The sequence below is a fragment of the Euprymna scolopes genome, chromosome 7 (genome assembly GCF_053919585.1).
Source record: "Euprymna scolopes isolate OS-2025 chromosome 7, ASM5391958v1, whole genome shotgun sequence".
Classification (NCBI taxonomy): Eukaryota; Metazoa; Mollusca; class Cephalopoda; order Sepiida; family Sepiolidae; genus Euprymna; species Euprymna scolopes.
The window spans coordinates 155,054,693-155,068,634 of NC_136488.1; the positions used below are offsets into that span (position 1 = coordinate 155,054,693).

General features: G+C 29.5%; 1 protein-coding gene across 8 annotated transcripts in view; it reads right to left on the bottom strand.

Annotated features, from left to right (window-relative positions):
• Window positions 1-2,917: 2,917 nt before the first annotated feature.
• Window positions 2,918-13,942, bottom strand: part of LOC145280080 (rho GTPase-activating protein 18-like) — a 312,700-nt gene continuing 301,675 nt past the window's right edge. For all 8 annotated transcript variants that reach the window (XM_080131781.1, XM_080131785.1, XM_080131780.1 and 5 more), the window contains 5 exons: window positions 13,468-13,533; window positions 11,871-11,942; window positions 8,783-8,931; window positions 5,898-5,974; window positions 2,918-3,336 (listed from right to left, as the gene is read on the bottom strand). In XM_080131781.1, the coding sequence (XP_079987907.1) occupies window positions 3,251-3,336; window positions 5,898-5,974; window positions 8,783-8,931; window positions 11,871-11,942; window positions 13,468-13,533 (450 nt within the window). In that variant the 3' untranslated portion in view covers window positions 2,918-3,250. The remainder of the gene's footprint in view (window positions 3,337-5,897; window positions 5,975-8,782; window positions 8,932-11,870; window positions 11,943-13,467; window positions 13,534-13,942) is intronic.

A 13,942-nucleotide genomic window follows, 5' to 3' on the forward strand; every position in this document is an offset into this window, starting at 1 on the left:
GTCAGATGACATCATGACCTGAATTAGTTTAAATATTTGAAGAACTGAGACATTTTCATGTGTGCCGTGTTAGCTGAGTTGGTTAGAGCGTTGGGTCATTATCTAAAGGTTTTGGGTTCAAATTGTGGTGTGAGATTTTTTTTTTTCAATTTTTTAAATTTTAATATTGAAGCAGTGTTATTTAAGCCATTTTTCACGTAACGTTCGTTTTTCTGTTTTTTTTTTTGTTTTTTTATACTTCGCTTATTCTTAGGTTTTCATTAACACTCCCACTCCCCGACCGACCACACACCCAAAAACACCCAGGTACCCACAGATTTTTTTAATTTTAATATCGAAACGGGCTTATTTAAGCCATTTTTCACGTTTTTTTTTTTTGTTTATTTTTCAGATTTTTTAAAGCTGTTTTAACGTTCGTTTTTCTGTTTTCTTTTTTTGATTTTTACATTTAACATCGTTCGTTTGGCTTACGTTAGTTTTTTTTTCGATGTTTTTATACCCCCCCCACTACCCGCTTCAGTTTTAACGTTTGTTTTTCTTTTTTTACTTCGCTTATTCTTAGGTTTTCATTAACACTGACCACCCCTGCTCGACCACACACACCTCCAAATACTCGGGCAACGCTGGGTACTCCCCCCCCAGTCTATAAACATAAAATGTATGTATGTATGTATGTATGTGTATCTGCTTTTTCTGTATGTCTACAAAAGGCTTTTTTCAGAGAAGCGGTCGGTCGGTTCACAACTTTTATATCACATAAATCGTAATATCTCACAGTTAACAACGAAGCTTGCCCGTCTATTTAATTTGCTTGATTTCAGGAAGATAAATATTAAAAACATTTGTCACTCGCCACATGTGGGTTAGTCTTTTTCCTATAACATCTTGGGAAGCGTTCCCGCAGTAAATGATACTATCCCGCAGTCAAACTTGACCTCATTAACTCATTAAAACGGACACCTGCCAAATCCACGTAATTAAATAAATTCAAATGTGTTTCCGTTAGCATCTCGCGGTGGGGCAATGGTTAACGTCGCACGTTTTTTTTTTTTTTTTCACACTTTAATTTACAACTTTGCCTCAATGGTTCGGGTTCGATCCTCATACTTTTTTTTTTAACCCCTCCCACACATTTCCAAACACCCGGGCAACGCCGGGTACCCCTCGCTAGTATTTATATATATATATATATATATATATATATATATATATATATAAATAAATAAATAAAAGGCAAAATGGGGGTGAGCACGTTTTTGTATGTCCAGCAAAGGCTTTTTTCGCTAGGGTTATCAGGGGTGGAGGTGAGGTTTACTATTTTGGAGAACTTTTTATGTGCTCCCAAGATTATAATATCTACGATTTGCAAATGGAGGTCATCTCTTCATTTATTTTGATAGAGTTAAAAAAAAAAAATAAAATAAAATAAAAACCTGGTTTCCAGTGTTTGTTTGTCTTTCTCAAATAAATAAAGCGAAACTGAAGTGAAACAAAGTGATTCTCTGGCCTTTGTGGCCGGCTGGCACGTCTTGAAAGCGATCAGCTTTAATCACTGTGGAGAATACCCTTCATACCAGACAACTGTTATTCATTAAGACACTGCCAGAGCTCCCATTCTTGGGGGGTGGGGCTGGTTTTTTCCCAACATCATGGTGAAGCAAATACAGCAAAAGGCTGAAAGCTTAATTGGCTGTAGGCCAGTTTAGCTTTCAGCTTTTTGCTGTATGGCTGACATCACCAAATTTCAACACTTTACACTTCCGCTCCCATCTTGGTGTAGCAGTAATAAGATGTCACGTTTTACTTCACTTTTCCGCCTTCATGTCACGTGTTCGGGTTTGAGCCTCCCTGCCCACTAACACTTTTTTTTTCTCTCTCTCTCTCTCCAAATACCCGGGTAACGCCAAGCACCCCCGCTAGTCATAAATAAATTAAAAAAGATACAAAAAAATACAAGAACCTGAGACAATTCAAGACATGACAACAAACAAAAAAAATATGTTGAAGATGAATTTTCATTTTTAATTAAAAAAAAATTGGTTGGAAAAAAATGTTTTTTGTAGTGGGCGGGGACTGTACAGATTAAAAAAACAAAAAACATGTAGAACAATGAAAATTGTAAAAATAATGATTTTAGATTTTTTTTTTTTTTTTGCTTTGTTAAAAATTGATGTGTTGATGAAGATGAACAACAAAAATTGATGTGTTGATAAAGATGAACAACAAAAAAAAAAAAATAGCTCATTTGAATGCTTCTGCTTCTCACATGACCTTTTTGAATGCATTGCGTTTTTATTCCCTTTATCTGTGAAGAGTTTTTCTTGGACAACATCAAATTGTAGCAGTCGAATGTTTGGTAATTCCTGTAAAGCATTTAGGTATTTAAATTTAATAAAGACATTAAAAAAATGAAAATATTGAAATATACATATATATATTTTATATGTACCCATTATGAATTAAGTTCTCGCAACAAAAATTTCACTTAATTTGATCAAGTTTTTTTTTTTTTTTTTTTTTTTTTTACAGAGGAGAATCAAACTTTTATGAGATCGATTGTATCCCTCCATGTTGCGTATTTCGTGGACGAGGAGGGATGCCTTTAAACGAAAAAGGGATTAAGAAAGGACAAAATGAGAAAGGAATAAAAAAAAAAAATAATAAGACAGAGAAACTAAAATAAGTGAAAAAAACTAAAATATTTATCCAGGTATTTTTTCTGCCCATGTTTCAAAATAATCTCATCAAATTTTGACAAACTTTAAGCGACCCCCCCCCTTTGTTCGCGAAATAGGCAAGATGGCGGGATACTATTGATCTCATTAAAATTGGATTTTCCTCTGTAAAAAAACTTGATCAACTAAAATGAAATTTTAGTTATGAGATCTTGAGTCCACAACGGGTACATTCAATATAATTTTTTTTTTTTTTTTTTTTTAATATTTTCATTTTTTAAGGTCTTGATTAAACAAGTACCAGCATTTGCTACTCAAATGTTTTCCATACAGTTTTCTTCAACCCTTTTTTCAAAAAAGGGGCATTAAAATGGACAGTTTCGCTTCAAATGTTTTAATTGAAGGATAAATACCCCCTATTGTCTCTTATTTACAATCTGTTTTTTTCTTTCCAAATATTTTGATTTTACGTATGGAGAACAGTTTATATTTGTATGATGAGTCTTGTTGCCACTCGATTCTCCGAATGCAAATTCATAATGTTTATTGATTTGAAAGGAAAAGATGAGGTCAGTTCATGCTGTCTTAACAATCCATTCAGCATTTGGATTCATCCGGTGTACAGTGGACATTATTGCAGTTGGGTCAAGGCGTCTCTCTCCTAAAACAAAAATAGATTGAATGAAAATAATTATATACTATCAGAACCCGTGGAAATTCCACAGTAGTTGAAAAATGAATAAAAAAATTTAAAAAAACAAAAAACAAAAAACAAATAACGAATTTAAAACAGTTTAGCAAATTCTTTTAACCTTTTAAAGCTAAAAAGAATTTATTTAAAAAAATTAGATTTTTTTTTCAATGAAAATTCAACACACGTTTTTTTTTTTCTGAATAATTTTTTTTATAAATTAAAAAGGAACAAATGTCAATTCCCATGTACATAAATATTTTTTAATTTTAAAAAGAAACTAAAAAAAAAAAAACTTAATCTCCTCAACATGACTTAAAAAAATTTTTAAATAAAATTACCAATTTGAAACCGTAAACAAACAGCCATGTTTTTTTAAACAATTTTTTGAAGAAATGGTTTTAATGATTTAACCGATAAAGGACTATAAAGGGAGGTTATTCATTTCTCATTAATTAATGTTTGTGACACTGGACGTACGGACAAGTAAATTAATATTTAGATAGACATATTAGTGATGGGATGGTTCCAATATTTTCCCAATTCTGATACAATTATCGATTTAGATTCATTTTAAATTTCTAAATATATATTGTTATAAAATTGTAGCTTTGTTTTTGTTTTTTGTTAAATTTTGAGATTACCTTTTAAAAACTATGTGCACATTTTCATAAGTACAAAAACACACTGATGTGTGTGGGGAGGGATGATCTATTAATTATAATTTTATTAGTAGTTAAAAAAAAAAAAAAAAATCAATAAATACTTATGATTTTATCATTAGTACCAGCAATGAAAAATTAAGTTTAAAAAAAAAAAAAAAAAAAAAAAAAAAAAAAGAAAATTAAAATAATCCTTTTTGGCATTGGAAAATAAGCACAAAATTTTCTGCTTTCAATATCCCAAGATCAAAGTTTCAATTTTCTTATTCCGATTAATTGTCCCAACAATATATAAAAATCCAAATTTAAGTCTGTAAAAATATATTTTACATGAATTTATTATTTGACAGGATGCTCAAGATATATTGAAATTTATTGGTTGTGATTACTATATAAATATTAATATGTATAGTTATTACAAGTGTACAGAACCTTTTGGCTTTTAAACTTAATCTTTACAGATGGTTTTTGTTTATATATATATATATATATATATATATACACACTAGCAGGCTGCCTGGCATTGCCTGGTCACAAAATACGCTTAAATATGATATTTTGATTAATTCAGATTTTGTATTTATTATTATATTGGACCCAATGGATAGTAAGGATTAAAAAAAAAAAAAAAAGACTTGTGCGCCACCACCGAGAATCAAAGCCAAAACTTCCGATTTACTTTTTCCTTTGGTGTTAATGCCTAAGCCATGAAGACATGTTTTCTGCAAGGCTAAAAATTAAAACATCAACCAACAGCTATTACGTCATGCATGCAGTCATTCGACCTTCACTTGGAAAATTCCATTTTTAAAATTTTCCCTTTTGCATTGATTTTCCCCCTGGCTAAAACCCAAATATAAAATTTCGAATGGGTTCGAATACCCTATATATTAAGTTTCATGTCTATAGACCAAAAACTGACAAAGTAGTTTAGTAGGCAAAATTTTTTAAATATATATACACACATACGTAAATATATATAAAAAGAGGTTTGTGTTTACTATAATCTTTTTACGCAAGTATAAATCATGTAGAATATCTGCATGAATATATTTACACATAATAGTTAACTAAAGATGATCATCCCATAAGAAAACCAAAATAATAATAGGAAACTAAAATGAATGTTTAAAAAAATATGAAAATTAGCTAGATCTTTTGCCGATGAATGCAATTCCACAAACCATATATATAACAAAGTTGTATTTTCTTTTTAAATAAATAGAAAAAGAGTTTTTAATATAAATATTAATACACACACAAAAAAAAGAAAATTATAGAAGTATAGAGGAGAGAGAGAGAAATAGAGAAACTAACCCCATTGGATTTTATAGCTGTAGGTATAATAGATTTAAAACCTTTTGTTTAAGTGTGAAAAATGTGTCACATTTATTTCATAACTAACAAGGTTGCCTGGGAGTAAAATCATTTATTTTTAATCAATAACTATTGATTGGCTACTGTTGTCACACAAGAGCAAATCTTATTGTGTATATAAAAAAAAAAAAAATCAAAATAAAACTTGTCAAAAATAAAAATATTATGTGGGTTAAATCTAACTTCAAGAACTAAAAAACTAAACTAATCTGTTGTCCATTTCCAAAATTTGTGAATAAAGCATCCCATGTTCCTGTATACTAATTCCTATTCCAGTCACAAAAATATTAAAAAAATATTTTTTTTTTATATCTAATTAAAATAAAAAGAATTCTTTTCTGTATTTTTTTTTTATTATCAGCTATTATTAAGATTATGCTCCCTCTTCTTGGTTATGAGCATAAAATAAAATTTGTATCTGTGGTTATTGAAGTGAGCCGAACAAACATATGTCCATTTTTATTAAACAGATTTGAATCAGGATTTACGTACCAATATTTCCTCCAACTTCATACAAATAAATGTGATTTGGAGATCGACTAGATAATCCTCTCAAATGTAAGTGTTCACTGAAAAATGAAAAAAATTTATATAATTTGTTGTGCAAAATTTTAAACAAAAACTAAATATTAGGTTGAGAAGAAAGTTCTTGTAGAAAAAAAAAAAAAAAAAATTAAATATTAGGTTGAGAAGATGATTGATTGGTTTTATAACATATCAACCTATGTGGTCATTTAATGCCAAAGTCTTTTTTATATACATTAATAGTTATAAGTTTTATGATTGTATTTGGTGTTCAGTGTCTATGTTTATATAGTTAGATAAGGTATTTTTTTGTTTTTTTTTTGTTTTTTAAATTTTGTTGAGTAACCCTGTTATCTTCAAATATTTGAGAAGGGTAATTGGGACTACATGAGTGAATATGTCCTTTACAGTTTTTTCATTATATAGATTCAGTCTGTTTGTTTTCAAGTCTTCGCATCTTGTTAATATATGATTGATGGTGTATGGTTCCTGGCAGGGTATGCAGAGTGGGGCTTCTTGGTTAAGAAAGTTCTTGTGGAATTTTTAATTTTGATTCCAAATTATGTATTTTCAAATAAATTTTCATTAAAATACCTTTACTTTATGTCATTTTAAAGAGCGTTTTTTTGCTCTATCCAATTGTTTAAATTACAATCGTTTTAAAACAATTGTCTTTTCAAAACGTTGAATACAAGATGGAGAAAAAGTAAATTTGCTCAATTTTCTTATTTCAATTCAAGCTAGGCTGAAAAGCTGCCGAAACAGCTCATGATATCAATGAAGTATTTGGCCCAGGAACCACTACTGAACACACAGCACAATGGTGGTTTGAGAAATGTTGTGGCTGCAATGAGAGTCTTGAAGTCTTGAAGATAAACGTAGTGGTCGGACAACGATCAATTAAAAGCCTTAGTCGAAGCCAATCCACGCATGACTGTTTAAAAACTTATTTCTGAACTAGACATAAAGTATATGATGATTGAGAGATTAGAAAGACACAAAAAACTTGATAAATGGTGCCTCACGAATTGAACGACAACCAAAAGAAACGCTCTTATGAAGTGCCATTTTTCCTTCTTTTATGCAACAAGACCCATTTCTTGACTGGGTTTTGACTTGCGATGAAAAGTGGATTCTTTATGACAACTGGCGATGCTCAGCTCAGTGGTTAGATGCCGATGAAACTCCACGACACTTCCCAAAGCTAGAGTTGTACCAAAAGAAGGTCATGCTGCCTGTTTGGTGGTCTGTGACCAGTCCCATCCATTAGTTTTTTGAATGCATGCGAAACGATTACAGCAGAGAAGTACTGTCAACAAATGGATGAAATGCATCAGAAACTTTGACAACACCCAGCATTAGTCAACGGAAAAGGCCCAATTCTCCTCCATGACGATGATGGACTGCATGTTGTTAAACCAACCCTCCAGAAGTTGAACAAATTGAGCTAGTAAAGTGTCTCATCCGCCGTACTCTCCACACTTCTCACCACCACTTTTTCAAGCATCTCAACTTTTTGCATGAAAAATGCTTAAAAAACCTAAGCGATATCAAAAACGCCTTCAGTGACTTCATCACCACCAGAACGCAAGATATTTACATTGACATAAATACACTTGTTTTGCATTGGCTGTTGGCGATTATTTCAATCAATAAATTTTTGTTTGTGCTGAGATAGGTACATCTGAATTTAAAAGTTAGAAACCGCAAGAACTTTCTTGTCAACCTGATAGTTTTAAAATAGTTCAATTTTTTTTTTCTAATACAAATTCTACTTGTTTGAATAAGTAGCAATTTGTCTTTGTTTGAAATTGCCTCCCCTTGGATTGAGAACTTTTCTTGATAGAAGACATAGAAATTGGGAAAAATCCGGTAGTGTAATACTTTAGAAACAAATAAAATAACACTCAATTATAAAGGTGTTCATAGAAACTGGAAGATTTAGAGGAGGGAGTGGAAGGTTTGGACTTTTATACACAAGAATACGAGTAATTTGAGATATGGGGGAAAAATTGATATCTCAACACTTTAGGACACAAACTTTGCGGTCTAATTAAATCCTATAAAATTTTAAATGAGCACAACTACGGACAATATTTTCAAAAAGCATAAGCAACTTTATCATTTACCTTCAATAAACATCAAGATTTACCAAAAACTAATTAATTACTAGAAAAGATTTTTTAAAAATATGAATGTATTCTTTTTTTGCTTCTTTGCATAATTTCTTTGGTTCTTCGTTCTAGTAGCGAAGTTCAAAAATTGAATTTCAAGTGAAACAAATGGTATCTACTTAATTGTCATGTCACAGTAATGAACATATCTAAAAATTACAAAAAACAATAAGGTAGTAAATTAATTATTAATGAAAATAGTTTTCAAAGACAATTATTAAAAACTGAGTGTTGCAAAGAAAAAAAAATATAAAAGAAACCAGAGAGTTCTAATTGAAACAACAAAATCTTTTTTACTGAAAACTGAAAATCTTTGGTCAATTTAGCAAAATTTAATTTTCACTAATTGTCTTTGAAAACTTTATTAATTTTCTAGCTTACAGTTTTTCTTAATTTTTGGATATGTTCATTACTGCAACATGGCACTTCAGTAGATATCATTGGTTTCACTTGAAATTCAATATTTATATTTTTGAATTTCACTACAATAACAAAGGAACTTTTTTTATTATTAATATTAAGATCCCCATGAAGGCAAAAAAATTAAATGAAGATGTGTGGTTTAGCAATGTATCTAAGTGCAATTTCTCCAAACTATGGACACAAAAAATAAAATAAAATGATGCAAAAAAAAAAATAAATAAATAAAAAAAAATAAATAAATACATAAACAAGTACCTTCCATTTTCTGTTGAACAATATTCTGCCCCTTGGAACCGGGCCAAGATATCAGCAACAGTCATTTTATTGACCAGATGGATCTTCATAGCAGCTTTATTCAAATGAGGTGCTTGGACATGGATTAGATTTTCCTGACACTCATGTGTCTGTAATGAAAATTAAAATGGATATAGAGCAATGAGGGGGCAAATTTAGTTTTTTTTTTTTTTTGCTGGGAGGAGCAGGATTGAGGGGTATAGATCTTTATGAGGTTATTTTTTTTCACTTCTCACTCAAAATACATTTTATTTCTAAAATGCAAAGAGATTTTAGAATACTTATTATAGTTCTGTAGACAGTGGTGGGACAATCAGAATATTTGGGGATATCAGAATTGGTATTGAAAAAATTTCTATCCATTTTCTGATGCCAAAATAATTCTTTTATTCTTTTTATTTGATTTTTTTTTTTTTTTTTTTTTTTTTTTTTTTTTTAAATCAAATCTTCTATTGCTGGTAATACTGATAAAATAAATATTCATTGATTTTAAATTACCAGCAAAACTAAAATCGATAAATCATTCCCTACGTGTATTTTTTTTTTATGTTTAGGAAAATATCTGCATATTTAACATGTTTTTACGGTAATCCGGGGGGGGGGGGGTAACCTTATAGTAAAATAATTTGAGATTTATAAGGAATGAGAATCTAGAATTTAGTACAGAATCAGTAATTGTATCGGAATCATGAAAAATATTAGAATTGCCCCATCACTAGTAGACATATTCTAAGCTTAAGAAAACAGACAATAATATCAACTTCAAATTAGTTTTATTATTACTACTCCAGTTGTATGTTTTTGCTAGCATATATCATGTGCTGAATTTGTGAATAAATTTTGATAATTTCTTGTTAAGATATGTTAAATGAAAGGTAATGCATCTATCAACAAATATTTTATTTCCAAAAGTTTGTGCTTCTGTGTCAATCAACCAGGTTTTGGTTCTTCTGGCCAGGTATGTGCGTGTCAAATATCTTATATTCCTAACAGGTGAAAATATTCAAATATTTGTGCTTATACATATGAGGGTGGAAATGAAAAATTACAGTTACACAGATGAAAAATCACAGTGCCAAAAAAAAAAAAAAAAAAGTTAAAAAGAAAACTTTGATATATTTAAGTATCAGGCAAAAATAGGCATCTACACCAAAAAATTTGGAAAAAATTACCAAGTAGAATTTTAATTAAAAATAAAAATCAGTTTTATTGTATTTTGCCGTTCCACCATTGATAAGATTGGAAATCCCATAAATAATGGGGAGATAAGTCAGTCTGTCATTTAACCAAGTAATTAATGAATGGCTGATCGGCAAATTACAGAAAATTGATTTTTATCTTTAATTAAAATTCTACTTGATAATTTTTTTCTTAAGTTTTAGTGATGATACTTATTTTTGCATGATACACAAGTATATCAAAGATGTTTTATTTGGAATGCAATTTTCACCTGTGCCTCATACTGTATAAGTACCCATTTTTATTTTCACACTCAGAATTGCTGGAATACTGACCAAACTGCCTGCATCAGTTGTCAGCTTCTGAGACACTGCATCTTTTGGAACATTTAAAATACCTAAAATTCGCCCATCATATTTTGGAACATTTAAAATACCTAAAATTCGTACATCATATTTTGGAACATTTAAAATACCTAAAATTCGTACATCATATTTTGGAACATTTAAAATATCTAAAATTTGTACATCATCTTTTGGAACATTTAAAATACCTAAAATTCGCCCATCATCTTATGGAAAATTTAAAATATCTAAAATTCGTACATCATATTTTGGAACATTTAAAATACCTAAAATTCATAAATCATCTTTTGGAACATTTAAAATACCTAAAATTCGTACATCATATTTTGGAACATTTAAAATATCTAAAATTCGTACATCATCTTTTGGAACATTTAAAATACCTAAAATTCGTACATCATATTTTGGAACATTTAAAATACCTAAAATTCGTACATCATATTTTGGAACATTTAAAATACCTAAAATTCGTACATCATATTTTGGAACATTTAAAATACCTAAAATTCGTAAATCATCTTTTGGAACATTTAAAATACCTAAAATTCATACATCATCTTTTGGAACATTTAAAATACCTAAAATTCATACATCATCTTTTGGAACATTTAAAATACCTAAAATTCGTACATCATATTTTGGAACATTTAAAATACCTAAAATTCGTAAATCATCTTTTGGAACATTTAAAATACCTAAAATTCGTACATCATATTTTGGAACATTTAAAATACCTAAAATTCGTACATCATCTTTTGGAACATTTAAAATACCTAAAATTCGTACATCATCTTTTGGAACATTTAAAATACCTAAAATTCGTAAATCATCTTTTGGAACATTTAAAATACCTAAAATTCATACATCATCTTTTGGAACATTTAAAATACCTAAAATTCGTAAATCATCTTTTGGAACATTTAAAATACCTAAAATTCGTAAATCATATTTTGGAACATTTAAAATACCTAAAATTCGTAAATCATCTTTTGGAACATTTAAAATACCTAAAATTCATACATCATATTTTGGAACATTTAAAATACCTAAAATTCGTACATCATATTTTGGAACATTTAAAATACCTAAAATTCGTACATCATCTTTTGGAACATTTAAAATACCTAAAATTCGTACATCATCTCGACTACACACACACACACTTGTGAGGAGTTGTGGTTTATCTGATCAGTGTACACAATTTTATTATTTTTACAACAACTTCAATAAGATTAGAACAGTAGGACGACCAAACAACAAAAATACCAATCCTCATCTCAAAAACATGTCAAATCGTTACGAACCTGAATTCATACAAAAATGGAAATGAATTGACACACTTTTTTGCCTGATATGCAAGTACATCAGAGAGTTTTTACTTGAAATGTGATTTTCATTTGTGCCCCATACTGTATAAGCACCCAAATATTAGACGAAGAAAATAATTCTGACACCAGCTGCACATAAACCGAAATGAAAAACTAAAAGAAAACGTTTTTAAATACCTCATAAGAATTAGGACTTTTCTTTTGTATATCTTTATCTTGTCGATCTTTCCTGCCAAGGATTTTTAATCTCTGAAAAGAAAAAAAAAAAAAAATGCCAACTCATTAACAAATGCATATTTAGAAAAAGGTGTAAAGAAAATCAGATTTCATATTTTTAATCAACAATTTTTTCCAGTGAAGGGATAAGCAATACTATGAAAGGATTACTTATAAAGGCAGCTCACTAAGTATTTGTTAATATTAGACTTGAAGATAGTCATGTCGCAGCCAACAGGAATACAGTCTTGTTGTTCCACACAGGGAATATTCTCAGAAAGGACCCCTGCTTATGGAAGTTCTGTTTGGTTTTCGATACAAATAAATGGAAGTTCTTTATAGTGACGATAGACGAGTTCCGGTTGTGAATATTTTATAGGGGATAACCAAAAGATTGAAGCTGCAGCTACCATGAAAATAGAGTAGAAAAAGACTGATAGTGTTTCTTCTAGGAAAAAGGGGCTGTAGGAAGAGAAGAGATCATGCCTCGCTAAATCGCAAAGTGGATTCTATACCCTGTCAAGTGCTCTGAATGGCACCTCTTCAGATGTGACAGCAATATTTTAAAGTTATGGTAATTTCAGGTTATACATTTTTCTGTAAAACAAAATCATTGAAAATAAAAAAATATGGGTACAAGTACATATTTACCCAGACAAATAATTTTTTGGTTTGAAGGTGGCCCGCACTAAACAGTGTAACCTATACCAAAGACAAAAAAATTATTTTGGGGGGCTATATCATATACTGGATCAATGTTTATTATCAAGTTTGATTATTTTTTGGGACAAAATTACATTTTCTATTTTATTTCATTTATCATGTGTGAAAAATTAATATTTTTGGACAAAGTAAACATTCATTTTTTATCGATTTATTATAGTTATAATTACATTTTTACTTTCAATATTAATTATATCTGTAACTAAACATTTAGTTTATTCTAGTTTGTTATATTTATAAAAACAATTTTTACTTTCAGTAATTATTATTCCCGTAAGTAAACATATTTAATTTATTATATTTACAAAAAAAGTTTCTGTAAATAAACATATTTTAATTAAAATCAGTTTTCAGATATTCTTGTGTGTTGATCTATATTTTCTTTGTGGGGGTCTTCAGATTAGGCTATACTGTTTAGTGCAGGCCACTTTCAAAGCAGGAATCATTTGTCTGGGTAAATATGTGCTTATATATATATAAAAAAAAAAAAAAAATGTCTTATATACTGTGGAAAACTTTAAATGACATTGCAGGTTTTAAAAATTTCTACAAAATGGAAATATTTGTTTTATTCTTAAATTTAAATAGTTGATAATATGAGCCGGCTCTATTGTTTTTTTTTTTTTTTCAGTTTCATTTCCTTCCACTTGCTCTTCTTCATAACAAGGCTGACACAAAATGTATTAATATATAGAATATTTACACCAGGAGGGTGCATATATTAGCCACATATTTTTATAGTACAAGAAGAAAAAAAAGAAAGCTGTTTATCTTCAGACAGAATGAAATCAAAAGACGAATTCATAAAATCTATTTTTAAATTAATGTTACTTACTCGAGATTTTCGGGTCATTTCCACTTCATAACGTCTTCTCATTTGATAAATCATAGATGGTGGTACCTAAAAAAAGAAAAAAATGTTTAGAAAAAAAAATCCTTTGTTTAAAAATAAAAGCTTTCTCCTCATTAGTATTTATATCAATATTTTGCACAAGACAAAATATTGGATATCATTTATTTTACAAAGAAAATACAGTATTTCTGTTCTCTAGACTCAAAAATTACAAAATAAATTTCTACCAAACTTGGTAAGTGGACAGACTATGCAAGGCACACTGAGATAAACCCTTTCGGTCATAAATAATCTACATACTTTAATATATATATGCGGTGCCTAAAATAAGTTTCCAGACCTTTTTTGTACTGCTACTCACATAAAACTACTCCCCTTCGGAGTAATCTCCTCTGGCTGCAATGCACTTGTACTGTTCTAACAACTTCTGGAAGGCCCTATAGAAGTCCTCCAGGGT